The 26377-nt window shown below is 44.2% G+C and overlaps 1 protein-coding gene across 1 annotated transcript; it reads right to left on the bottom strand.

Moving 5' to 3' along the window:
• Positions 1 to 14614: 14614 nt before the first annotated feature.
• Positions 14615 to 25987, bottom strand: LOC125761226 (trithorax group protein osa-like). The gene is made up of 9 exons (XM_049422163.1): positions 25361 to 25987; positions 24463 to 25041; positions 19407 to 20442; positions 18918 to 19207; positions 18602 to 18836; positions 18311 to 18520; positions 18176 to 18238; positions 17768 to 18075; positions 14615 to 17552 (listed from the first exon to the last, which is right to left on the bottom strand). The coding sequence occupies exons 3-9, from the start codon at positions 20129 to 20131 to the stop codon at positions 16978 to 16980; spliced, it is 2406 nt and encodes an 801-aa protein (XP_049278120.1). The 5' UTR covers positions 20132 to 20442; positions 24463 to 25041; positions 25361 to 25987; the 3' UTR covers positions 14615 to 16977.
• Positions 25988 to 26377: the final 390 nt, after the last annotated feature.

Genomic DNA, 26377 nt, shown 5'->3' with positions numbered 1-26377 from the left:
TAAAATAAAACAATTTTTTTTTTTGCAAAATTTCTCAAAAAAATCGTAAGGGGTAAGCCTTATGAAATTTTCGAGTTGAAATTTTTTTGAAATTTTTTTTTCGATTTTTTATTTTTTTTTTAGTTTAAAGCATTATTTGAGTGAAAAGAAACCTATTGCAACAAATTCCCATTAAAATATATCACATTTTTCAATATTGCTAAATTGTTCAAAAACAGGGTAAGAAACTTGGTTCCCTGAATAACTTCTGGCACAGACAACTGACGGTATGGCCGTCCAAGAAGAAAATGTAGCCATTGATGCCATCTATCGACCACAAGTTAAAGATTGGCGATCTGTTGGATACCGACCGAGTTATAGGCAAAAGTTGGTGCAAAAATGAGAAAAATTTTACATTTTCTCAAACAGGGTAAGGAACTTGGTTCCTCGAATAACTTCTGGTACAGACATCTGAGGGCATGGCCGTCCAAGAACAACATGTAGCCATTGGTGCCATCTATCGACCACAAGTTAAAGATTGGCGATCCGTTGGATACCGACCGAGTTATAGGCAAAATTTGGTGCAAAAATGACCCTTAGTAAATTTTCATTTTTTTGAATTTTTTGATTTTTTCATTATTTTTCACTCTTTTTTTTATTTCAAGCATTATTTGAGTGAAAAGAAACTCATTGCAACCAATTGGGATTAAAATAAAACAATTTAAATTTTTTTGCAAAATTTCTCAAAAAAATCGTAAGGGGTAAGCCTTATGAAATTTTCGAGTTGAAATTTTTTTGAAATTTTTTTTTCGATTTTTTATTCTTTTTTTAGTTTAAAGCATTATTTGAGTGAAAAGAAACATATTGCAACAAATTCCCATTAAAATATATCAATTTTTTCAATATTGCTAAATTGTTCAGAAACAGGGTCAGGAACTTGGTTCCTCGAATAACTTCTGGCACAGACATCTGACGTTATGGCCGTCCAAGAAGAAAATGTAGCCATTGATGCCATCTATCGACCACAAGTTAAAGATTGGCGATCCGTTGGATACCGACCGAGTTATAGGCAAAAGTTGGTGCAAAAATGACCCTTAGTAAATTTTCATTTTTTTTATTTTTTTGATTTTTTCATTATTTTTCACTCTTTTTTTTATTTCAATCATTATTTGAGTGAAAAGAAACTCATTGCAACCAATTGGCATTAAAATAAAACAATTTTATTTTTTTTGCAAAATTTTTCAAAAAAATCATAAGGGGTAAGCCTTATGAAATTTTCGAGTTGAAATTTTTTTTCGATTTTTTATTCTTTTTTTAGTTTACAGCATTATTTGAGTGAAAAGAAACATATTGCAACAAATTCCCATTAAAATATATCACATTTTTCAATTTTGCTAGATTGTTCAAAAACAGGGTAAGGAACTTGGTTCCTCGAATAACTTCTGGCACAGACATCTGACGGTATGGCCGTCCAAGAAGAAAATGTAGTCATTGGTGCCATCTATCGACCACAAGTTAAAAATTGGCGATCCGTTGGATACCGACCGAGTTATAGGCAAAAGTTGGTGCAAAAATTACCCTTAGTAAATTTTCATTTTTTTTAATTTTTTTATTTTTTCATTATTTTTCACTCTTTTATTTGTTTCAATCATTATTTGAGTGAAAAGAAACTCATTGCAACCAATTGGGATTAAAATAAAACAATTTTATTTTTTTTGCAAAATTTCTCAAAAAAATCATAAGGGGTAAGCCTTATGAAATTTTCGAGTTGAAAATCTTTTGAAATTTTTTTTTCGATTTTTTATTCTGTTTTTAGTTTTAAGCATTATTTGAGTGAAAAGAAACATATTGCAACAAATTCCCATTAAAATATATCAAATTTTTCAATTTTGCTAAATTGCTCAAATATGAGGAAAATTTTACATTTTCTCAAACAGAGAGCCCTCGATTTTTTAGAGGCCCCCCCGTGGCCGCTTTGTTTGCGTAATGGATTCCCTAGGAAGCACATGCGGCTGTTGAAGGAAGATCTTGAACACGTTGCATTGGTTAGAGACACGAGTGGTGTCAAAAGAGAAAAATATATAATTTCGCTTAAAGTGATGCAAATCGTAAAGCAATTTCAAAGCGATACAGATTTTAGCACAACAGGAGTACATTTTTTTAATGTACTTTGAGCGTCTTTCCGGATCTATTTAACAACCGAAAGGCTCTAATATTGTGACCTACTTCCAATTCACTTCCTTCTACCTTCGGCACAAAAGCACATCAATTAAGAAAAGACAACCGGTAAGCGGCGCAGCAAACCCTTTGATGCCTTTGTTTGCCGCGAACGTAAGTGACAGAAGGAAGCGGAACGCATCGAACATCAGCCCAGGCAACTGGAATCTAATTTACCCTACCTCGAAAAAACGACGCGTCCAAAAGTGAAGGTGCACGGGATAAATTACTCGCCGCGCAAATAACCGCTTAATGAGTGAGTAATTAAGTTCGCGGCCGGGTAACATCCGGGACGGGCGCAAGCCCAACTTTCACACCGTTCAACCATACTAACGAGCGGATGTTCGATGAAGGAGATGCGCTTTGATGTTGCTTAGCGGTTGTACTTCTTTTTTTTCACAAATCGCACCTTGGTGCTGTGCTACCCTAAGATGATTGCTAGCGATTGGTCTGGTCGCGATGTTTTTTTTTTCTTCTATACCTCCTCTTTGATAACCTTAAGCATGGACATTTAAATTTTTTTTATTCTTAAGTATTCTTTTGGGAGTATAATTCTGGAGTTTAAAAACGACTGATAAAACACCTAGAAATTTTGTTTTGCTATCTCATCTTCCACTCCTCACCTAACGCCGAAGCAAAGCATCTTAATTGGAGACGTGCTCGATGCAGCAAACTTTAAAACCACACAGAACTTGAAGCGGAAACCTTAACACACCGACCGACATCTTGTGATTGTGAATCAACACCTACCGAGATTGCTTTAGCGCGAGCACTAGCAAACGGTTGCCCCGCCGAGAAGCAGCAAATCCAGAAGATGCCATCCATCAGCGAAAACGAGCCACCACCAAACGCTTCCCAGCGGTGCGGCTAGTCTACATTCGGGCGTTACGAAACGAACCTGCCGGAAAATCTCCACCGCTGCCAGGTTGCGCCCGGGCAGTAATGAAACAAATGAATGAATGAACGACACTCTGGGGAGGCCGCTACCATCCATGTTCACCATGGTTAGAGAGATGACCGTGCGCGGTACCATACCAGTAACAAATATGAGCATTAGAAAAATAGATGTCGAGACATTAAGAACGGCGCACCAGTTTCCCGATGCTCATACGACCGGTCTCTGGAGGCGTGCTGTACACTGCACCAAACACACGCGCCGACCGTCTCGCTAAAGGCTTTTTTTTCTTCTAGAGATGTGTGGTGACGTTACGCGCCGGAAGAGCTATGGTGGAATCACCGTGCCTATGGTGCTTGTAATGTAATGACAGGTTAACGTCGGAAGTATAAATTGATGAATGGACGCTGGAAAGCTGCCCCATGATAAAATTAAAGTCATGCACAAGAATGAAAATAAAATATACGTCTCAACGAGCGGGCGGGTTGGTTTTTTCTCTCTCTCCTATGGTACATATACGTGACCGAAAACCCATCTTAACGGTTGAAGTGGATGACGATAAGCGCAAATGGTCGTAAAACGCGATATCCCTAGCTGCCCAGCGTGTGTACTAGAGTGTACGAGCACTGGTGCATAAATCGTACAGGAGAGAACCAAAAAAAAGAAAGAAGTCGATTCGTGTGTGCAGTCGAATAGCATCGCTTTATGGCATTTCCCGCCGGCCAATAATATCAATGACAATAATCATCATCGTTCGTTCCGGAGCCAGCATAACCGAGCTGCCAACAAATCATATTCGACCGTACCCCGCTGGTGTACCCTGCCGGCCAGACATTCTGGCGTGGTCGGCGGGTCGGCGAAAGCGCTGCAATAAAAATTTGCCCACCCCTTTCTGCCTATTGCTACGGGCAGGATCACTGATTCAATTACAGTGAAATAAACTATCGCCTGTTTTTGGATATATTTTTTCTTCTCCCCCCTTTTGCCGAGGTAATGGTGATGTCGTACCGGGTCGTACTGCCCACTGTCCGCACACGCTCGACGCATTTGGATTTGTTTTGCTGGATGGATAAAAATCCAACCACCGTTTGGGAATGGGAGTGCCCCGTATGAGGTTCCGCTCGAACGGACTCCGCAACATAAATAAACAATAAAAAATATATCATTGCCGTACGTGCAAACACTTTCACCCTATGGGGATGCTCTCCAACAAAAGGGCAACAACAATCATCAACCCCGGGCAAAAAAAAACCTCCGAGTCGACCAGAAGAAAACGTTCTTTGGCCGGCGTTCTTCTACTGTAAAAAGGGATTTCTTTTGTGTAAAGGATGGAACGGATTAGCTCGCTGCTTGTTACGTTAAAGCAAAAGCAAACAACAACAGCAACAACAAAACGCAAGAAAAGGGGAGAAAAACAAAACAAGGCTATTCTCCTTTCTGCCCGGCCTGAGATGGTTGTTTGGAGGTTTTTTTTTTTTGAGTGTACAACTATCTATGGATACAGCAAAGGATAGGAGGGATACAACCCAAAAGAAAGAAAAAAGGGTCGAGGCAAACAAATATGACGTAAGTTCCGTCGCAAAAGCCCGGAACGGGTATAAGCGTCGATATAACTGTTGCCTAATCGGTTGATTGAGAGATGGCAAAGTGTTTCTTTTCCTTCGGTAGATGGGGAAAAAAAGGGGATATGACATAAAGCAGTTAGTGGAACGACATGACGTAGATAGAAATCGGGAACTTTCCCAGCGCACTTTGAAGCTGAAACAGGGGAACCAGTGGACTGGGTGGAAGAAAAAAGAAAGGAAATCGCATTCAAAAACAAGTCTTTCGTAACGGCCGTGTCAGGTTCTATTGATCGTGGCAATGGGCGAGAACTGGCTGGTGTTTGATGCGAATGTGAAAATGTGAATTAAAACAGTTTTTTTATACAAAAAAAACCATTTATCTGAAACCTTTACGCAACCTTTACCTTAAAAGTCATGAGATGTAAATCATATTGCATACTTTCCGGCGTTTTTCATTATTTTCATATAAAACGCCTGATATGATGCAATTTGCAACGCAAACACATTCATCAGCATTGACACCCGTCAACGGTGATAAAGTGTGTGATAGTAGGACAAATAATTTCGCTACTGTATCACAAAACCCAACCAAAAACATACAAAGTGTTATAGCATTCGTCGTTATGGTCCATTGTTGAGTACCCTGTGAAGAGCTCTCTGTTATTCTTCTTCGCTTGTGCATTGTCCGAGCCCAAAGGAAACCCGAGAGAAAGTAATAACAACAACAAAAAAAAACTCTTTATCACAAATATCAACCCCATCGGATGGCTTAATTGATCTTCTTGAAACGAAATCTAATGAAGCGTACGATATTGGGTACCGTGCTTTCTTCCTTGTTTTTTTTTTTTAGTTCCGTTCCAATTTCGCCCCGCTGGACATGGTCCATTTCTGATCGCCTAGCACAGTAACCGAACCGAACCCTCGCATCTTGATGTGTGGCGTTGCGAATCGTGCCCACACTCCTAGCTGACCAAACTGGCCAGCAGTGTACCGTTCGTTGGTCAGTTGAGTGCATGATTTATTTAGCATCCCTTTGGCACCCCTCCATGGGCTTGGTTCGGGGTTGTTGTTGATTGCTAAACGACGCGTCACCAAACGGGCTTTAGGGAGGGAGGGAACCTCGACGCCACGATACATCATAACACCGGAACGGGAATGGTTCGGGGCTTCGATTCCACGACGGCAGTGAGTAATGCCAGTTACTGAGGTGCATCGAGATTTGAGGTAGTAGCGAACATGTTGTCCCGGAGGAGGAGTGCGTTGTAATAAATTTGCTCGCTTTTGTTATACAGATACAGTGAAGATGTGATGTGGTAATCTTGGTGCTGCTTGTTTATTAGCTAACGTTTTGGGGTAATCTTTATTGGACAAAAAAGAGTGAGCTGCATGTGCGGCAGTACATTGTTGAATGAGGAAAAACAAGACAGAGAGCCATCAAGCACATTAGAGATGCAGACACTCTGGAGCTATAAGCGCTGAAAGATAGCAAAGTCAATTTCCAATTCTATCTCATGTTTATATATAACCAATAGACAGAGTATCTAACAATACTGCTTTTATATGGCTACTGGAAGAGTCTCTGGTACTCAGGAACTCAAGAGAAAGAATTGAATGAATAGCTGACCATTCTTTGGGATCATGTATTGGAATTTTTACTGATCTTTGGTGGACCCTTTATATAGTCTTGATATCACGGAACGGTGAAGTAGTCAAGTGACTGTTAAAAGTGGTTCTTGGAAGTCATGTTTTGGACTATTCGGTTATGTTCTATCACGGTATGGCACTAAACAGTAATAGTGAAGGATTTATACTTAAACAATTAAAATGGATAGTCATCGAAGCCTAAACCAACCCTTCATATCAACATCGTTATTCCTCATACAAACACATCCACATCCAGCAGACACCAACCAGCCGAGACAAAGCGTTCGCTCATCACTTTGCCCTTCAAATCTCGGTTACCTTAAAAACCTCGCACACAAAAAGTAGGGGAAACCTTGACGCGAAAGTTTGAAAACTTTCGCAACAACTTCCACCGCCACTGCCAACCAACTTCAGTGCACCAATACAGCAAGAGCCTTGGCACAAAAGGAAGAAGTAAGTAAAATAAAACAGAAAATTCTTGCCCCTTAAACCGGCAAAAACTCTCTCTCTCTCCAACCCCACAAAACCCCCGCAAGTCGGCAACTTTTGCTTCGCGCAAAAACTTTTCTTATAATTTTCTTTCAAAACCCGCCCTTTGCCGCCCGTTCGGTATCCGCCAACTATGATCTGTCTATCCGGGTGTGGTCCCACTTTACGTCGCTCCGCTGTTTTTTTTTTTTTTGTTTTTTGAAGTAGGGTGCGCGCGCTCCTGGGTATCTAGTTGTGTGCGCGCGCGCGTTCTCGCTTCCAAGCACAAACCTCGGCTACACATAAAGGGAAGCGATGGCGCAACTTTATCGAGGTTTTTGCCCTAACTTTGACCCACTTTTCACAGCTGATGGGAAGTGATGTGGTCTGATAGGATGGAAGCGCAACTGAATGTAAACAGCAATTAAAGACAAGCTAATCAGCTAATCTGCCTAGCTAAAAATTAAGGTTATACGGGAACGCTGCTACAACCAATATGTACTCTACTATCTGTCGTAGGATTTAAGGAGATTGCAAGGCTATATAGCCTTTGCCACAGTTGTGCTGAACGTCGAAAAAATGTTGGAACTATTGTCTCACCTAAATCTTAATATTTTTATGTAAGATATCCAGAATCCTGGAACCTAGACTACAACATCACCCTTCCTAATATCCTCAATTAAAGTTCCAAGATGCTTGGTGTGTCCTTCAATTTCATCACGATTAAAGAGACCGCATAAAGGTGGTCCAGCGTGGATGGGAATCGATACGCCTCCCCCCCCAATTCACCATACTACCCGCGTAGTCAGGGCACAACATTTAAATCAAAAGCCAACTGAGACAAGTTTTGATGCGTAAAACTTATACATCTCATCATCCACCCCCCGCCGGGGGTTGGGAAGGACCGCGCCACATACCGCCACCCTCGGCCGGGTAACACGTTATAAACGTAAAGTAACTTTTTCAAGGTTGAAAACGCAAAAGTTTGGTGCTTATATTTTGCGATCGCGCTAGTAAAAACCAAGCGAAACAAAAGGGTCCCGGGGTGCGGTTTACTGCCAAAAACGGTTGTAACTGGGCTGATATTTTTACCCTTCGCCCATTTCGTTGCTTGGCCCAGGAAGGGTGCGGGACGTTTTGCGTTGATAACTCGTGTAAAAAGTTCATCGCCCAGTTCTTTTTTTTATGAAACGTTTGACGGCGAATGTTGGTGTAGAAAGTACAACTACCCCGATAATAGGACAGTTAGCGGGAGCAGTGTTCTATGCAGACGGATAAAACCCTTTACCCTTTGGTTGTTAGTTTGGTTAGAATATCAGCTCGTACCAGATATGGTACGTAACTGCTGGAACGTAACGGACTTCACGTAACGGACTGGAACGTAACGGGACGTCCTTACATTTGATCTCTTTAAGATCGTATTGAATGTTTTTTTTTCATGCTCTGGTGCTTGGTATAGTAATTCTTGATTCACCAATAAACAAAACCATGCAACCGCTTTCCTCAAAAGGAAGATATCACAATCCGGACATTGCGAGGTACCGTAGGAACTCAAATACTCCACTCAGCTGATACCGTTACACCTGCAACCTTCATTGCTGGAAAGTGTGATTCAAGCGAAACAAAACAACAAAAGTCGCTTCCAGCAATAGGGTCCATAACCCTGAAAGAATCGATCTCGAATGCATGTCCTCCCTTTCGCCGGTGCCTAAAATGGCTTCACAACAACAAACGCAACAGCAACAGCAACAAAAAAGTCCCAACTTTCATCCACACCGTTTTTTTGTGTACTGACGCCAAAGCCATAAAAGCTTGACCGACATAACCGTCCTTGCCCCCGTGCAGTTTGTTAGCAACAAACTACCCTTCCACGTTGTGCCACCCCCCTATATACCAGGCTTGGCCTGTGCCATAGAAACGCACTCACGCAACGTCACGGGCCTGACGTTTTCGCAGGGTTTGGTGAAAGTTTTTAATTTTAACCGCCAAACTTTGTTATTTTTTTTGTCTCCCTTCCTCTCTCTCACTCTCGTTTTGTTGCTGTACACTACCTCGGATCAATTTGCCAAATTATGACGCTGGGAGAGTCTGTAAAGTTTGGCACTTTGTTTCATCCCTCCCGCCGGCCATTGGCACCGTGCTGCTGCTTCACGCCAAAAAAGGGAACATAATGAGTTCACCACCTCCCCCCCCCCCCCCATCCCCCGGGTTCGCACCACCACCACCACACATACACACCGAACGGAAAGGAGTTTTGTTGGAAAATGTGTCCCCTTTTTCCCTTCCCGTTTTGTGTTTCTCGGGGTTCGGTGCTTCTGGCTCCGCGCGCTATCTTCCTGCCAGCGCCAAAAACAGACGGTTCAGTTTGAAAGTTTAGACAGCGTACAGTATAGTAGCGTACCCAGGGACCTTGCAGATCAGCTGATGCGATAATTTCGAGGCACAAGTTCTGGAATATTGATTTTTTTTTAGCTAACCTCGATTAAGAGTCCCTCCGTTAAAAGTGCTTTCGAACAGTCAGGTATATATATATATATATAAATGTGTGTCTGTGTGTGAGGTGACAGTAGAAACTTTCTTTCAATAAAGAAGATAGACCACGGTGAAAAAAGGGAGGCTTTAACAGTCTGCCGCTCGCGGACAAAGTTTGCAAACTTGTGTCTGTGGCGTAGAAATGTTTTGATCCAGTTAAACTTCAGACCGGGATACTAACCTACAATGTTCGGGGCAAGCAATATGAGGGATGTCTCGTTGAATTTTCAGCTAGTTTGGCTTAGTTTGTGTTGGAGTTTTTAAAATATGATTTTTCCTACTGTTTTGAATATTTCTCTACTATATCATTCCCTAAATCATCATTTAGCGCTTCGCTACTTTATTTCATTTCAACTAAATTATTCTCTTTTTATCAACGTTCAATTTTATCACAAAAAAAATTACTCATTGGGTGCAGAAAACAAGGAAATCGCAGCACAAAAGCTTTCGACTGCACATAATTTCTTATCAGCAAGCTCTAAACCAAGTACACAAAATGGCGGACGGCAACTTTTCTTTTTCTTCCCGAAAGCACTAGCGCACGTAAACCCGGAGCATGGCGGCAGATACCAGTGTCCGTTTAATATATATATTTTTTTGTTGCTGTTTTTGCTGTTGCTAGCTCCTCACGAGATCGTTTTTACTGTCCAGCATCGCCCTTATCCGCCATTTTAACACGAAAGACCCCAAACGGATACAGGGGGGAGAGCACTAAGCAACAACGAATAAAAAAAAACACAAGCCTCCAAACGTAATGGAGAGAAGCGAGACCACCGGTTGAAACAGCAACAGGCCGACAAATTGTATGGTGAGAAGAGGAAAACGAAACCAAAGAAGTAAAGATAAGACGCACCGCTTTCGAGAGCCGAGCCACCACGAGCGAACGGGAACGTTTGAGAGCGAGAAAGCTAGTACGCATAAAGTGGAGACGCAGGATACGTTTTTGCGGGACCAGCCGTATCGAGCTATGCCATCGCTGTGCTGGTCGCTCTGCCCGAAAGCGAGAGCCTTGACCGCCCGTGTACCGGCACTGTCTGGAAGGCGTTTCTCTCGCTTTCCCTGGGCAGAATAAGGATCTAGCTGCCACAGCCTTGAATGAATGGCGAAGCACACCGAAGTACTCTTGCACACATCTTCGTCCAAGTGCCCAATAGGAGCGACTACAGCCCGGTTGCAAGCTCCACGAACGAGAAAAAATAAAAATGCGTGTGTATTTGAGCGTTTGAGGTGAATAAACAAAACAACGGGCAAGAAAAAAACCCCCCCTTGGGGAGCCCAACATGGACGTGTGCGAGCGAACAGAACGAATTGCCTTATTTCCCCACGCTGGTGAAGATGCCGACACCGACACGATGATGAATAAAAAGGCGAACGAGCGAGAGCACAAGTCCACCCAGTTGGGGAACCGTAAGGATGCTGGCCGATAGAAAGAGAGCAACGGAGACAACGCACACCGCAATGGAACGATTTTCCCAATAAGGAAAGGCACCGAACAGTTAGCATTGGGCAGTGGTAACAGCGAAAAAAAATATTGTTACAAATAAAAAGAAACATTTGTAATAGTAAATATATAGCGCAATAGTTTTCTTTTATTCTCAGAATTATGCACAAAATGAGAGGCAAGAGAAAAAAAATGGGTGTAAAATATTATTCCACCAGGTGATGAAACTATAGCATATTTTAAATGTCAGAAAAAACGCCATTTTTTACACTCTTTCTCGCTCTTTCTCTCTTTCCCTTCATTTGCACTTTTTTAGGCCAAACCACCTCTTTATTATGAAGTAGTGGATTTTTGGTTTGTACAAAATTCACATTTTTGTTAACATTTTTATGCCTGTTAATTAGGGCTAGTAATGCATTGTTCACAACTCTACAGTATCTTTATTGTTTTCCACATTCCCACAGCAAACAGGAATAATTTCCTGCAAAACGAATTAACCAATGCAAGCAGATAAATGGATGACGGTGAAGTGGTGTAGGATGTTTCTGAATAAATGGGCAAGGTTAAACTAAGAACTGTACAATAAATACCGAAATAGAAAGTATTTTACCTTGTTTTTAATTAACAAGAATCTGTAATAAGATAGGACGACAATGGAGGAGCCACTATAATGACGAGCTCTATGAGCTCTAGAGAAAGAACTCACTGGACATGTCATTCGAATGACACCGGACGACCAAACGCGTAAAGTCCTTCATGGACAGAAGCTTTTCAAGGCAAGCTCCCCAACTGATATGGAATGATGGCGTTGATGCGTCCTCAAGAAATGCTAGAATATTATAGTTTGTAGCGTTTGATAAGCAAGTAAGTAAACAGTAGACTAATAAAGTAGACTTCATTTACCTCAGCTAATATGCCTTATATTAATATGGTAAAAGTAATACATGAGGAACTCTATTCATCAACTCCACTAGTATATCTCCTCCAACAATTAAACGATGAATGTAATACAAACTTCAAAAGCTTCTCCATTAATAAAAAAAACTCTAGAACTCCAAAACTCCAGAATAGACCAAACATTGCTTTGGTGATACATCTCAGATTCATATTCTAGGTTAGGTTAGTATGATCGTCAGGTCTCTCCTTACCAAACTCATTTTTTTCTAACGAGTGATAAACAACTTTCCACACGCTTAACACACACACACACACACACACAGAAAATCAATCTTTAATCAACGGCGCAATGAAACCTGCCAAGAGCACATCAACCGTGTAAGGTTGAGTGATTTTTAATTAATTTAAATTAATCAATGTCTCCGGCTGGGCTATTCGTCCAAGTGTCGATGCCTGTCTTCCATTTCCTGTGCCTATGTTTTTGTTGTTTTCCTCTCTCTCTTTCTCTCTGTTACACTCGTCCGAGCCTTTCTACACACACAAAAAAACAGTCACGAAGGAGTTGCCCTAATATAGCTCCCGGCCTCATTAATGACGTGCACCACGTGCTGGAAAGCGAAGATGCTGGGTTTTGATTTTGCTTACAGCAGTCGAAATTTCCGTACCGGAAGGTACACAAACTGAACGCTTCAACGCCGTGTCGAGGACGTAGACGAATAGAAATTAATTTCATGTATGTCTTACGCGCTGGAATTGAACGGTCGATGGATAGCGAAAGAAAAGCCAGAAAAAAACGCGTCAAAGATTAGAGATGAGAGTTTTTTTTTGTTTTGACATTTTGAAGAAGCTGGACGTCGAATTCAAATCATGCTGCAGTAGTAGCGCCGCTTCCGGATCTCCCTACCATCGTTAGAACGTTCGCAAAAGGCGCCCGATAATAAAGACTAACCCTATCTTCTGGGCTGCTGTAGAATTTCGTCAAGGGGTGCCTTAGTGTTCCGGGCCCTTTTTTTCCGTCGCCTCGCCGTCATTCCGTCAAGATGATTAGGCACAATTCAGCTGAGCTGAGCTGTCGATTCGATAGCTTCAATGAGATGGGTCATGATCCGGACATTCCACCGAAGACAAAAAAACGCTGAAAAACTCCCAAAAGTACTAAACACGGGCACGGACCGAGTTGCAGTAGAACCCGCGAGCAATTTTTCTTTTTCCCCCAAAATTCTAGCTTTACCGTCCAAACAGTGGCTATGGGTGGGTCAGAACATGAAAAATTACTTTCAGCGTTCAGCTGGGCACGGCAAAATGGGAGGGAAGCTGTGAAACAAAAAAAAAATCGCAGCAAAAAAATGCTATACAACACTCAAAAATTGATTTGGGGCAGAGAGTCACGCTGGAAGTAATTAATTGTGATCCGGTTTTGTGCTTGAGGAGATGAAATAAGATTATAAAAAAAATGAATGGAAATTGGTGTTACACTAACAGAAGAACTCCATGATAAAGTGGAGTAAAAATGTTCCTTACACAGTTGCTATAATGTCTCAGTATATATGAGGATATTCATATATTCTAGGATATCCTCAAACTTTTAATTTACTTCCAACTACTTCCTTCGTCAGATCTCCTGCAGCTCTACGCTTTAGAATCTTCAATACTTGCTGCCAAACGCCTACACAAAACCAATATATCAACCCCTTTCAATAACTGCATCTTCCCCAACAAACAGAGTTCCAATGTGCCATTCCGGGACCCTCTCCAAAGTCAACGACTTGTCCATCTAGGCTCAACAGGTAAACCCATCCATCCACCAATGAGCCGGGGGAAGGGAACACCCCATCACGCATCACGCGAGTTTGCGGTAACTCATCAGCAGAACCGCGTCCCGACACCCATGTGCATGTCACAAGCAGTTGCGGAGTGAAAGTCAAGCCGCGAAAACGCACCGCATGGTAAATTAAGCGTTACCAGACCATCGCTGTAGGCTCAGCTAGGTCCATGAATCAGTAATCGTTTGCGAATGCTAGGGCTGTGGCTGTGTTTCGTGTGTCATTTGGCATAATTGCACCGACCGTACGGTTCGTCTCCTCTGCAGGGTATCGTTAACAGAAACCACACTGATCAGATTGTCTATCCACTTGTCAGTGGGCATTGAATGCATCGGGTGTATCTTGTCATGCGAGTTTGGAAAAAGGGGTGGGAGACATTGAGTACCCTTCCTTTGCCGATGGTTGAAGACTGCTCAAGTAAGGGGTTCTAGAAAAAAATAAAAAAAATATGTACAGAAACAAACAAAAAATCCAAAACGACTCACCATACCTCAATTTGCAAATAAAAAATAAAAACACACACACATCAGTTGCATTAAGCATTCATCAAAATAAAAAAAAGTATTTCTTCTAGCAAGGAACATAGCGTAAATAAGCACAAAACGTTTCAAACTCATTGTTCCCCTTTCGCATTTCTTTGCGATGACAGGTTGATGGCTGATTTTAGCACGTCATGCTATATTGTTTATTACGTTACCATTCGCTGCCATATATGTCCTCCAACCATTTTCCGCATGCTGCTGCTGTACGGCAATTGCTTTTCTTTTCTTTCGTTCTTCCTGACGAAACGTTAAATTAGTCAGAGGTCAGTGAAATGACAGGTATGCATTATACGCTCACTCATTGCATTTGTTTCCAGCGGGCCCGGAACGACAGTTTAAGATCTTCATTTGCAATATCCTGCAAAGCAAAAACCGAACATTGTGATATATGCATGTACCATGAAAAAACCCGTTCATCGACCAAACACACGTATGACTCACGCAACCGACGCAAAACACGTCAGGCGAAGACGAAACACGCACGCAGTACTTACCGTCTGGCTTCATTCGCTACGAATGATTGCTAGGAGATTGCTTACCGTCAACAGAAAGTCAAGAACGGGAACGATTGGTTTGTGGGTGTGAAAAACAGTACGATCGCATATGACAAGTATGTTATTTTACTTTTTATTAAAATTCATAACCGGTTACATACAATAGTGTTTTTTTTTGGTTTTGTTTTGTTATTTTTTGTTGTTTGTTTGTTTTCGTTTTGCGGCATGTGGTTTTTGTTTGTTTTTCTTTCTCTGATTTACCATTTATAATTCTTGTCTTATCGGGTTCTTTTCTCTCTTTTTCTTTCTTCCTTTTTCTCTGCAAACTTGTCGTTTTGTTCTTCAAATTTGTGTTCGTTTCCTTGCGCTTTTGTTTCGTATTTATTGTGTTTCGGTTTTTTTTTTGCACCTGCCCTTCTCTAGCGTATATATTGTTTAAATTTACTTGTTGGTTTGCTCGTTCGTGTTTTTTTTTATACAATTCTGCTAATGTTTTTTTTCTTCTTTTTGTCACTTTATTGTATGTTCACCTTACCATTTTCAGTGCACTGCTTTCATGTTTTTGACGTTTTGTTTTTATTTCTTTTTTATTGTTCTGTTTGTTCTACTAACGTTTTGTTCAACTTTGTTCTGGCCGTGATTTGCGCACAGTGTTACGCTCGCTTCCAGCAAACAGACGGACACGATGGTTTTGCTACTTCATTAAATAATGATGATTAGGTTTGTGTTTGTTTTTTCTTTTCTTTTTTTTCTCTCAATCGGCACCATTTTGCTTACGAAGTTTGCATTATTGTATTGCGATAATTCAATCAATTTACGATTCACAATAATATTTAAAATATAAGTTCGTACAGCACATTTGACTAGATAAAACGCTTCCATTCCCCCTCTCCCACTCGTCCTCCCCCCTCCCCTTCCCACTCCTATTCCCTCTATTTCCCCAACCCCTGCCGCCCACTTTTCCCACTAGTTTCTAGCAATATAGTGTATATTTATCCTGTTTCGTACACGCTCACCTTGCCACAACGCCCTTTACAGCTTAATATCCTCTGCTTGATTTACATTTGCACGTGCCCGTTTAACCACATTTTCACAATAAAAAGTGTACATGTGTGTTTTGTGTGAGTGTTTTGATAGAGAGTATGAGCAAGAGAGGGAAATCAAATAGTGATAGAAATCATGCTAAAACAATCTGCAACACAGTAAAATGCAATAGCGTTTAATACATTTTGACAACACCAGGAGTGCAGAACTCTTCCTGTCATCGTTTAGTAATCAACGCGTCAACAATCTGTCAAGAAAGGAGGAAGGCGCGCTATATTACAGTACCACTTTACACATACACACACCCACACCTTTTTTCCCGTATCTGTACAAACCACTCTGTGTATGAGTGTGTGTGTGTGTACTTGTGGATTGTTGTATCAGATTGTGTTCGTGTGTGGCTGTCACTGTCAAGGATTTTCAATGGTGAGACTTACTAAGTAGTAGTAGCTTGTTGTCTTTTGTTTGTTTGTTATATGTATATATATAAATCGACACACACGTTCATGTATCAGCTGTGTTTCCTCTGCTTCGACTGCCCTGTTTCAGGTGCCTCTTCGACCATGCTACGTACACGACTAACGACGGTTAATACCAGCAAAAAACACGTTTGTTTGAATTGGTTTTTTTTCCTTTCTGTTTCAAATATGTTCAATACTTACTTCCAAAATCTAGTATACAATGTAAATGGGTTAGTGTTTAGTAGTTCGGCCCAATATAGTATGCGTGTGACTGTGTTTCGCTTTCGTCCTCTCCCTGTACGCCTCAGTATACTTATCCAGGTAGCCAGATGTCCAGATGCATCTTTGTCGTTGCTCTACCGCTTATTGTTATGCTGTTCGCTTATACCGGCCGGTGCTTCTGTACAGTTTTGACAGATTTGACAGATACTACAGTGCTGCTGTGACAGTTGCGCGGCAAATTCTCATTTCTGCTAGCAAATATTATATCTCTCTTTTGCACTCCCTTTCTTTCCTCACAATTTTTTCACTTTCTTCTCTTATTTCTCACTCTCTCTCTCTCTTGATGTCTCTCTCTCTCTATCTCTCGATCACCTTTTGTATCGAAAGCGTCCCGAAAGTGTTATTGATTTAGATGTAGCGTTTACAGTTACCGTGTTAGTACCATCCTAGTGTGCTTCCGTCATTCCGTCTTCACTTTCTTACACACGCACACTCACACACACACCCATACGTCATGCATACGAAACGCACTAACACTCACATACGCACGCACACACACTCTCGCGCATACACATCCACTCACGCAAGCGCAACACTCTGTTCAACAGTTCTTGCACACACAAAACCCACTCAAACACCGTGTTCACATAGCGATCTGGTAGTTGAGCGAGATCACGCGCCGTGCGTCACTGTGGAGACGGACGTGCCGGAAAGCAAACGGCCACTGGCGATGGTCTAACACGTGAGGAAATTTCATGTGATCCCACGCGTCCCGATCTCGAGTAGCTTCGGCTCGTGGTTGTTGTTGTTCAGCTGCGACTCCATCGCGTTTATGTTCGACTTGAGCCGCAGCATCTGCAGCTCGACGCGTGCATTCTCCCGCTTAAGCTCGGTTATTTCCTCGTCCAGCGCCAGTATGTCGTCGGATGCGACACCGGTCCCGTCGGGTGGTGGGACACCTCCAGCTGGATCGGTCGGACCGGTCGTGTTGGTGGTTGGGTTCGGTGCGATCGCACCATTTCCCGCCCGGTCGGTCGGTGCAGGGTGGTGATCCGTGGCCGTACCCGTACCGCAATGGTTCGGTACGGTGGCCGAACCACCTACACCGAGCACACCCGGGACGCCGTGTACGTGCACACCCGCTACCGGATGACCGAGACCGGCGAGCAGCCCGGACGTCGCGGCTGGTGGCACACCACCAGACGTTAGGACCCCCAGCGAGGGCGGGACCTGTGCCGGGGGTGGAGGCGGCGGAGGCCCGACCAGCAGTGGACCGGGACCAGACATCAGGCTGCCCTTAACGCTCTGGCTGTAGCCCGTCGCTAGGTCTGCCACGGCCACCGTCAAATCACATGTATGAGTCAAGCGTTTTACGGAGCGACGTCGTGCCGGGAAGGGAAGAGAAGCACGGTATACCGGACACACACAAACACAACGCACCCGGAACGGAAACACACGGGAGACGCAGGAGACAGAGATCGGGAGGTACAGGATTTTTAGTCTAAGCAGTACTCTAGGCTTGGTCAATCCTCGATTAGCTTACCGTTGAAGGATTTGGGCGCGACCGGACCGAGTCCACCGAGCACACCGTTGTCGGCGTCACCGTAGCGTGGCTTCTTGCTGGACGGTGCCTGTCCCGGGCCCTGTGCGGTCGGGCAGCTGGCAACCGTACGGTGCGTGCTGAACGTACCGTCCACATGCCCATTACCGTCGCAGCCCGGCGTCGGACAGGTAAAGGGTTCGAACTTCCCGGCCGCGGCCTGTGCCATCGCAGCCTTTGCCTGCTCGATCGTACCACCATTCTCGAGGATGTGCATCTTGTTGCGGAACGCAATCGGACATCCGGACGCGCTATGGAGGGAAACGGAAAGAGAACGCAACGCAAACATTGGGAAGTTGGCAGAAGTTGGCCGGAGGACGAAGTCGACGAAGATTTGGACGGATAACCTACCTGCGATGCGAGAGGAACTTTCCCGTAGAGTGACCAGATCCATCACATCCAGGAATAGGACATCTGGAAGAAGAGTTGAGAAACTCCTTAAGTATTCTCCAAGAAATTGCCATACTTCAGTACACTCCGCCGTACCTTAGTGGTTCCGATTCTTGTCCATCGCGGGGTTTGCTTTTCGGTTTCGATGCCCTCGGGCAACCGGATAGGCTGCGGTGCGAAGAGTAGTTCCCTGTTGCATGACCCGACCCATCACACCCGGGTGTCGGACATTTGAGCTCCTGCGACTGTGAAGGAAACTGAGGTCGCTCGAGACGCTGGTAGCCGGTCAGACTGCACAGGAAAGAACTACTTTGCTTAGTATGCTCTCAATCGGATGATGTTTTCTCTGTATGTGTATTTCTTTTACAAGGTTCCAAGAATACCTACCCAGCCTTCAGCAGATTATCGTGGGGCGCTATATGCTGTCCGAGTGAGGGCGGTGTCACGAAACTCGAACTCGAACTAGCCGGATAGCTGGTCGGTACGGTCGGTGGATAGACGGTGGTGCCGAGCGAACTCGCATACGGTCCACTGTACTGGTAGGCGTTCGGTGCGTAGCTAGGATACCCGTTCGAGTAGTCAGGTTGTACCACCATTCCGTAGCTTGTATGTGGACTATACCCTGAGGAAGAAAGATCATTACATTCAAGGTACGTCCACCACAAACCCAACCCTGGATGTACTGATCTGCTCCGCTACTTACCACTCTGATCGCGATAGCTGTCGGCATAGTACGATCCACCACTGTCCGGCGTTGACTCTCGGCTGTAGGATGCTGAAGGTGGCTGTGGCCGGGCAAATCCCATACCGAGCGGACGTTCCGCCGTATTGCCGTAGTCGTTTGCGTTCACCTCCGCCGGACGGCTTTCGCTTACCTCGCTCGTATACACAGCGTTGCTGTTGGTGTTGCTCGTATTTCCACTCGTGCTGGTGTTGGTATTGGTGTTGATGTTCGTACTCTGGCGATTCGGGAACTGTGGACTCGTACCACCGCTAATCGAACCAAAAAACAAAGCTCAAGTTAATGCCTCTTGTGACCTGATATTCCTGAAATCTTGAGTTTTCGATTATTAAATCGACATCTTCTCTTAAGTTATTCATCAATATACGTATTTTTCCATAATTCCTAATAAACGAAAGTGTATAGAGTTCTCTCAATCCACCACACATGATCAATATACATCTAACTTACCTGTTGTTGGAGCTCAGATCGAGTGATGCCTGAGGACTACTGTTACGACGACCGCCCGTCGGGCTGACCTGCGGCTCTGGACTGGTGGACGATATCTTATTCCCCCTCTCGTCACCTACCCGCCGTCCATTCGGTGATGGTGAACCGGGGCCCGTCTTGTAGGCCGGTGGTAACGGTGGACTCGACTCCTTCACGCTCAGATTGATCGCGGAAAAGCCGGGCGGCATCGCACCGCACGTGGATGGATCGTAATGATAGATCGGCCGGGGATAAATCGGACCGGCACTGTCATCCATTTCGACCTTCATCATGGTGTGATGGGTACGAGCGTCCGGTGCGGTCGGACCACCAAGCCCAAGGTGATGGTGTGGATGCGTTTGCGGCTGCTGCACATCGGTAGTGTGTGGGTTACTGTCCGCACCGAGATACTTCTGCTCCTCGTCAATGATCGTCGGTTGCGTGTAGCCGTACGCTGCCGCCGGATACAGTGCCGTGCGCTGTGGGGCATAAGCTGTATCGTACCGCTCGAATGCGGTCTGTGGTGCCGGATCGTACGGCCGATGGTTTGCCAAATGTACCGCCGTGCTGTCATACTCGGACAGGCCCCGGTTGGCCATTGCCGGCGGAGACGCCAGCGTACCCATCTGGGCGTAGGAACGGCCATCGTTTAGCTCGGTGTAACGTAGATTATCTCGCGTCACGTACGAGTACCCGTTGTCGATCATTTTTGAATGCAGGCGCACACGTTTTGCTTGCTATTGCACGTCGATATGCTTCACAGATAGGGGAGTTTTATCTATCGGTTATGTTTCGGTATTGAACGTTCGATATATGACACACGTACACGGTTCGTTTGAATGCACTTTAGCGAATGGTTGAATACGGAACACCGTACCAGCTTAGGTAACGTGGATACCGTGTTATGATCGTTGCCGTGATGCTTAACTTGCTACCGGTCAGATGATGAAGCACCATGAAGAGTATACTAGCGAAAAATATTGCACACGTCCTGTAGTGTAGTTGCACTAGCCGTAACCTATTTCATACCACGCAAACAATAGCACAGATCAAGAAGAAAAGAAGAGAAAAAACACTTGAAAAATGACATATTTTGTTCCAGAATTTAAACAGTATTTGTATCGTTTTGTACTTCTTTCTATCATTTATGTTACAGCACATTCGATAATTAAAAATGTAACGTTTGCAAATTAATATTTGATCGACAACACAGCCTATTCCGTCGGATTACTACAATGGAGGCGCCCAGTCGTTTAGTTTTAGCACTACCGATCTTCACACGATAGGATCGGTTTTAAAACAATTAAACAGACCGTGTCACGTTAGTACAAACTCCGATAAATACAAATGTAACGTTTGCTAATTAGTGTTTGAACAACAAAATAACATATTTAGTCAAATTACTACAATGGAGGCGCCTAGTCGTTTAGCGTTAGTACTAACGATCTTCACACGATAAAATCAGTTTAAAAAAAATATCCATACCGCTTCACGTTAGCACGAACTTCGATAATTAAAAATATAACGTTTGCTAACTAGTGTTTGATCGACTACACAGCTTATTCATTCTGATTCCTGCAATGGAGGCGCCCAGTCGTTTACCGATAGCACTACCGATCTTCACATGATAGGATCGGTTTTTAAAAATATTAATTAGATCGTTTCACGTTAGCACGAACTTCGATAATTAAAAATGTTACGTTTGGTAATTGGTGCTAGATCGACAACACAGCCTATTCCGTCGGATTACTACAATGGAGGCGCCCAGTCGTTTGGCGTTAGTACTACCTATCTTCACACTACAGGATCGGTTTTAAAAAAATATCCAGACCGTTTCGCGTTCTTACGCTGAACTAACTGTTAATCAATAATTATAAGGAAAGCAAGAATCGGCCACACAAAATTTCCAAAAATTAATACAAATCGAAAAATACTACGGTGGAGGCGCCCGGTGGTTCATGTGCAACCGAATTTCAAAGCGCAAAAAAACCGTAAAGGAAACCACCAAAAGAAAACAAAACCTAACGACCAATCATCGCACCGTTTGTAATATTAGCTCGTGTGTTTTGTTAATGTATTGCCGTAGTTACGGCATTCAGACTGGTATAAAATTCTTCCTCTGCCAAGTGCGACGGGTATGTCTTTATCTGTGTGCAGTTTTTTGTTGTTGTTTGCTGTGAATGGTTTTATTTCTGTCGCAGAGATAAATATGATCGTTATTATCATCTGAGCGGGAAACCAAACGACCGAAACGTACCACCATTTCACATTAGCCATCAGCTCATTCTACAAAACCGGTTTATGACTATCAAAACCCTCCGGGAGGGTGAAAAATCATACCCCAACCCGGTTTGGCAGGATGGGAAAGTTTACCACGATGGATAAATCTCTAGCAAATCCAACAGTCAGTTTGTAAACGGGATAGGCAGTACTGTGGAGTGTCTGGAGTGTCTAAGCTGCTCCAGTGGCATCGAGCATCGAAACTACGTTAAGTCTGGTTAGGTGGATGCAAAATTAAAATATTTTCAAGTTCCATGCACCATATCCTTTAGAGCAACACGCATACAAGAAGAACCAATCTTAACGCCACCAAACGGCACTAGTGAGGAATGGAATCTACAGCTTCTTGCTGATGCTGGGAATGATGGAAGGAAGGGATGGGGGAGGGGGGAGTATATGGTCCCCCACTGGGACAAGCACTCCGATCCGCGTCATCCACACGCGCTAAGGAGTGAAGGTTTTCTAGTAGGTATTTCATATTTGTCCCACTGCTGCTACATATCTGGCCAGAAGGAACGGGATTATCTTTTCGGTTGATGTTGCTACCCAAAAGGATTGCTTACCCCGGTTGTATGGTGGTACGAGCAATATCCCCTTCTGCTGTGCGGTAAAACCAAGACGAAAAGCGCTGGCCAAGAGAAAGGAGGAAAGCATTTCAGGGTGGAAAAACTGCTCGTATCTAAACGGGGGGCTTTATTTTGAGCTCATTATCTTTTTACGGGCAGGTCCAGCAGTTCGGTTGCCTGCCAGTGCTTCCGGTGAGATTTAAATTAGATAATGGATTTAGATAGAATGTAAAACAGGAGGTTAGTATTCGGGCTAAGATATCGCCATACGGCAGCAGCTGAAGATGTGATTGGGAACCCTCATTCCAATTCGCTGCGGCGTAGTGTTAACCCGATATGTGGTGAACCCTTCTTTTTTCCCCCCTGCCCCTTTCGTTTTCCAGCAACCACTTCCCGGCACCGACACGGACAAAAGATATTGGAAGAGCATAAAGAAGAGTTTGCTTTGCGTTGCGGGGGTTTTGCCACACAGCTAAAGCCCAGTTTTAGATAGCTTAGGGAGATGACGTGTGAGATACTTTTGTTTGGATTCTCGCAAGAAGAGTGCTACTAGCTTCCGATTGACTTTATCAGCTTGTTGATAGCATTTCGGTGAAGCTTTAATATGGCCATTAGCTCACACACAACACACGAATGTCATTGGTTGTCAGGCAAGGACATTAATAAACGAATGTTTTTTCGTAGCAGATGTTACAACCACTACCAGTGTTTAGTGTTTTGTAATAAGCAGCTTGTTCTTTTCACACCACCATTAGAAACAGCTTACTTTGCAGCTTACACTTCTGTATTGTGCACTAAAACAAAGAAGAAAAAAAGTCAAGGTGCTATTAGAATTTTCTCTTCGAAAGAAAAAAAAAACAAAAAACCTTTGTCTTCTTACTACATTGTCTAAGCACATGAGCTAAGTTTTTTTTTTTTGCTCCGAAACGAAAATTGCGGCCCCCGGGGGACCCCCGAAACACACGGTTAGAAGTGAAGAATAACTAGTTCGTGACACTTCGGATTCTACACTAACCTCGAAATAATAGCATTTCGCCCCCAAAATGGCACTACATCACACGCCCCTTTCGCTATTGCTTTTTTGCCATCCATTTTTCCAAATATATACACTAACCCACGGATCATGCAATCGTCAAGGAAATGTCACGAGTCTGTAACATGTCTTTCCGGACATTGGTACAACAACAAAAAACACACAGGTAGAAACAGAAGTCATGCCCTTTCTTCACTTCACCGCTTTTTTTCTCTTTTCTACCCCTTTTTGGAATGAAAGCCACGATCGTGTACAAGGGCAGTTCTCGTACACTAATGCACACGGTTCCCCGGGACCGTCTTCGTCTTGTGTGCGCGTGTTGTACCATTAGCAAGTTTGTGCAATCATCGGCGTGATTACCTTGCCTTTTTCGGCACGCTATCGCCACCGTACCGATGTAGCGGATACGGATCTTGATTGCTGCCCAATCGCCTAAAAGTCGACCGGTTTTATTTTTTTCCAATGTAGTGCACACACACACACACACATACTGCATGTCAGGTTTTACCTTACCATACAGAAAATCTAGATTTCGATTGGAAATTCTTTAATTCCTTACAAATTTCTTTGCAGCAGACGGCCGTCTTTCAACACAGCTCACCGCACCCCGATTCGAGTATGATGGGGGGGGGGGGGGGGGAAAGAGGGGAGGGGGGGGGGGAGGAAGGGTGGGGAAGGATTGTGTTTAGACTGGCAGCTTGTTTTCGCCGCCGTACCATACCAGTATTGACTGCTCATCGAGCATCGGGGCCGCCATTTCACAAAATGACCGAAAAAATGAGCAATTTCCGTGGCGGCGTGCGTGCCGACAAATGAACTGCTACAGCTACGGGGGTCTAGCTGTCAACAAGCCCGGATCCGGAACCAGCCCTGGCTGGTAAGGAACTTGCTGAAAAGGATTGCCGCTGAGTAAAACGATGCCCTTTCATTACGCAACCAAGATGGCGGATAAAGGTCGATGGAGAGGGGGGGGGGGGGAGGTTCGAATGTTTGGAAGATAGTTTTTCCGCAGAGTTCGATACACGATTAGTGGTGTACACACACTCTAAATAAATGCCCTACAGCTTTTGTTTCACTCATCTCTCAGCTCAAGTTCGCTTTCCTTCCATCGGTACAGACACACACATTGCGCAGTCGAAGCTGTGTTGATGCTACATACCGATCGAAAGTGGTCGAAAGGTGTGCATTCCATCGCTGACGGCTCGTTCCGCGTCACCATCGTGAGGTGGCCCCACCAGCAGACGGGGGAGTTTTAGTTGATTGTATCGCCGAATCTGCGTGAGCGCGTTACGTCGGCGTGGGGCCCGTTTTCATCCAACGACCAGAAACACATTAACACACATACACACGCGCACACACACACTGAGCCACCAAGATCGTACTTGAACACTGATACACGCACGGGGATAAACACAAATCGTACTGTGGCACGCTCCCTTTTTTCAGCCCTGTGGCGTTTTCCCTGGCTCAACAAGACAAATGGATCAACGAACAACAACAAAAAACAACCCCTTTTCCCCTGGTGCGCAGTGGATTTTGCACAAACGGATGCGATTTTTTTCTTCTTCTTTTTGACTCTTTTCTACCACCGGTGGCGATGGTCACCGCCCATCGGTTTGGTCGTACATGGTCGTACACACACACGATTATGGCCCTGAACGCGGCTGGACGCGCGTTGCGTCCCGTTGAAGGTTGATAGAAGCAGAAGTGTGTGGTCTGGTTTTATGCCAAGATCTAGCTACGTGGATGTTGAAGGGAGGTTTAGGTTTTTGGAAAAAAGAAAATCGCACATTAGCTTAGAATATCTGTGTCAAACCTTTGAGAGGCTTTGCGGTAGGAACTGGGCTGATAAAATATTGGACATGCAACGATCTACTTCGTTCGCTTTACTGCGCCACACCGATGGGAAGATTTTGGAAACAGTCGTAAAAGCTGGATGCAACCTTGAGTTTTGTACAAGAGCTCGAAGTTGTCTAAAGATACTTCATCCAAAAAGTCTCAAGCACTTGGCGAACAAAAGTTCTGTACACGGTACACACAACAATACTCATACATACCTGGTGTTTTGTCTGGTGCAGTGACCGGGAAAAAGGACTCACGGACTCACACACTAGACATCTGGATACGTCACACCAGAGCTGCACCTGTCACACACCGAGAGAAAGAGTTCCTGCAGCAGCAACTTGCACTTGCAAATAACTAACCCAACACAACACTGCACTTTGGCTTTGGCTCTGACTGTTTGATTGGTAGGTAGGTATAATCCGTCGTCTTGCAACGAGTCTGTTCAAAACCGCTCCGAACGCGAACGTTTATCAGCCGTGAATTTTAACTCAATTCAATTCCATATCAAGCCGGGTCGAATTGCTTTTCTTTTGCTTATTTTCCGTGTGTCTTACTTTCTTCTTTTTTACCACTGTGGCACGTGCCCAAAACAACAAAAACCTTGGGCACGATTTACAACCCTAAGCCAGCAAATGCACCAGCACCAGCAGTAACAAACTTTCCACTATTCCGAAATCGTATCGAACGAGCAACACACGAGCAATGCTCATCTTTACCTTCACCGTACTAGCAGCATACTGACACGGGGTTACTGTTTGGGCCCAGTGTACCTTTCCCAGGGAACCCCTCCCGGGGTGGGGGAGTTTCGGGCATTTCCGTCCCTCCCCCCGTCCCCAATAGCGAGAAGCAGCAGCAGCAGGGTGTCGGAAACTGCGGGCGCACCTATTCGGCACATTTCCGTCGAAGCGGTATTCGGCTACTAATCGGGGATGGTTTCGTCCTTTCGGCTTTGTTTCGGGGGACGGCAGCAGTTCGTGCTTCGTGTAGCATCGCATTCGGGTCCCGCCCCCCCACCCCGGTGTTGTTTCCGTCCCGCCCGTGAGCGAGACGGTACGATACGATACTGGCTGTGGGCTGGTGTTGGAATGAAGGAAGGATGCGCTTGCGCCACAGTGCAACCAAGCACATCCTTGGGAAGATATCGCCTGCAGTGCGAATATCCCGAAGATGTGGTAAACCCGTTGGTATGGGGGATGGGTTCATTTTCCCAAAAAACGGCTAAAGGTGCT

The sequence above is a fragment of the Anopheles funestus genome, chromosome X, assembly GCF_943734845.2.
Source record: "Anopheles funestus chromosome X, idAnoFuneDA-416_04, whole genome shotgun sequence".
Classification (NCBI taxonomy): domain Eukaryota; kingdom Metazoa; phylum Arthropoda; class Insecta; order Diptera; family Culicidae; genus Anopheles; species Anopheles funestus.
The sequence above is the reverse complement of the archived record's forward strand: the minus strand, read 5'-3'. Positions and strand labels throughout refer to the sequence as shown.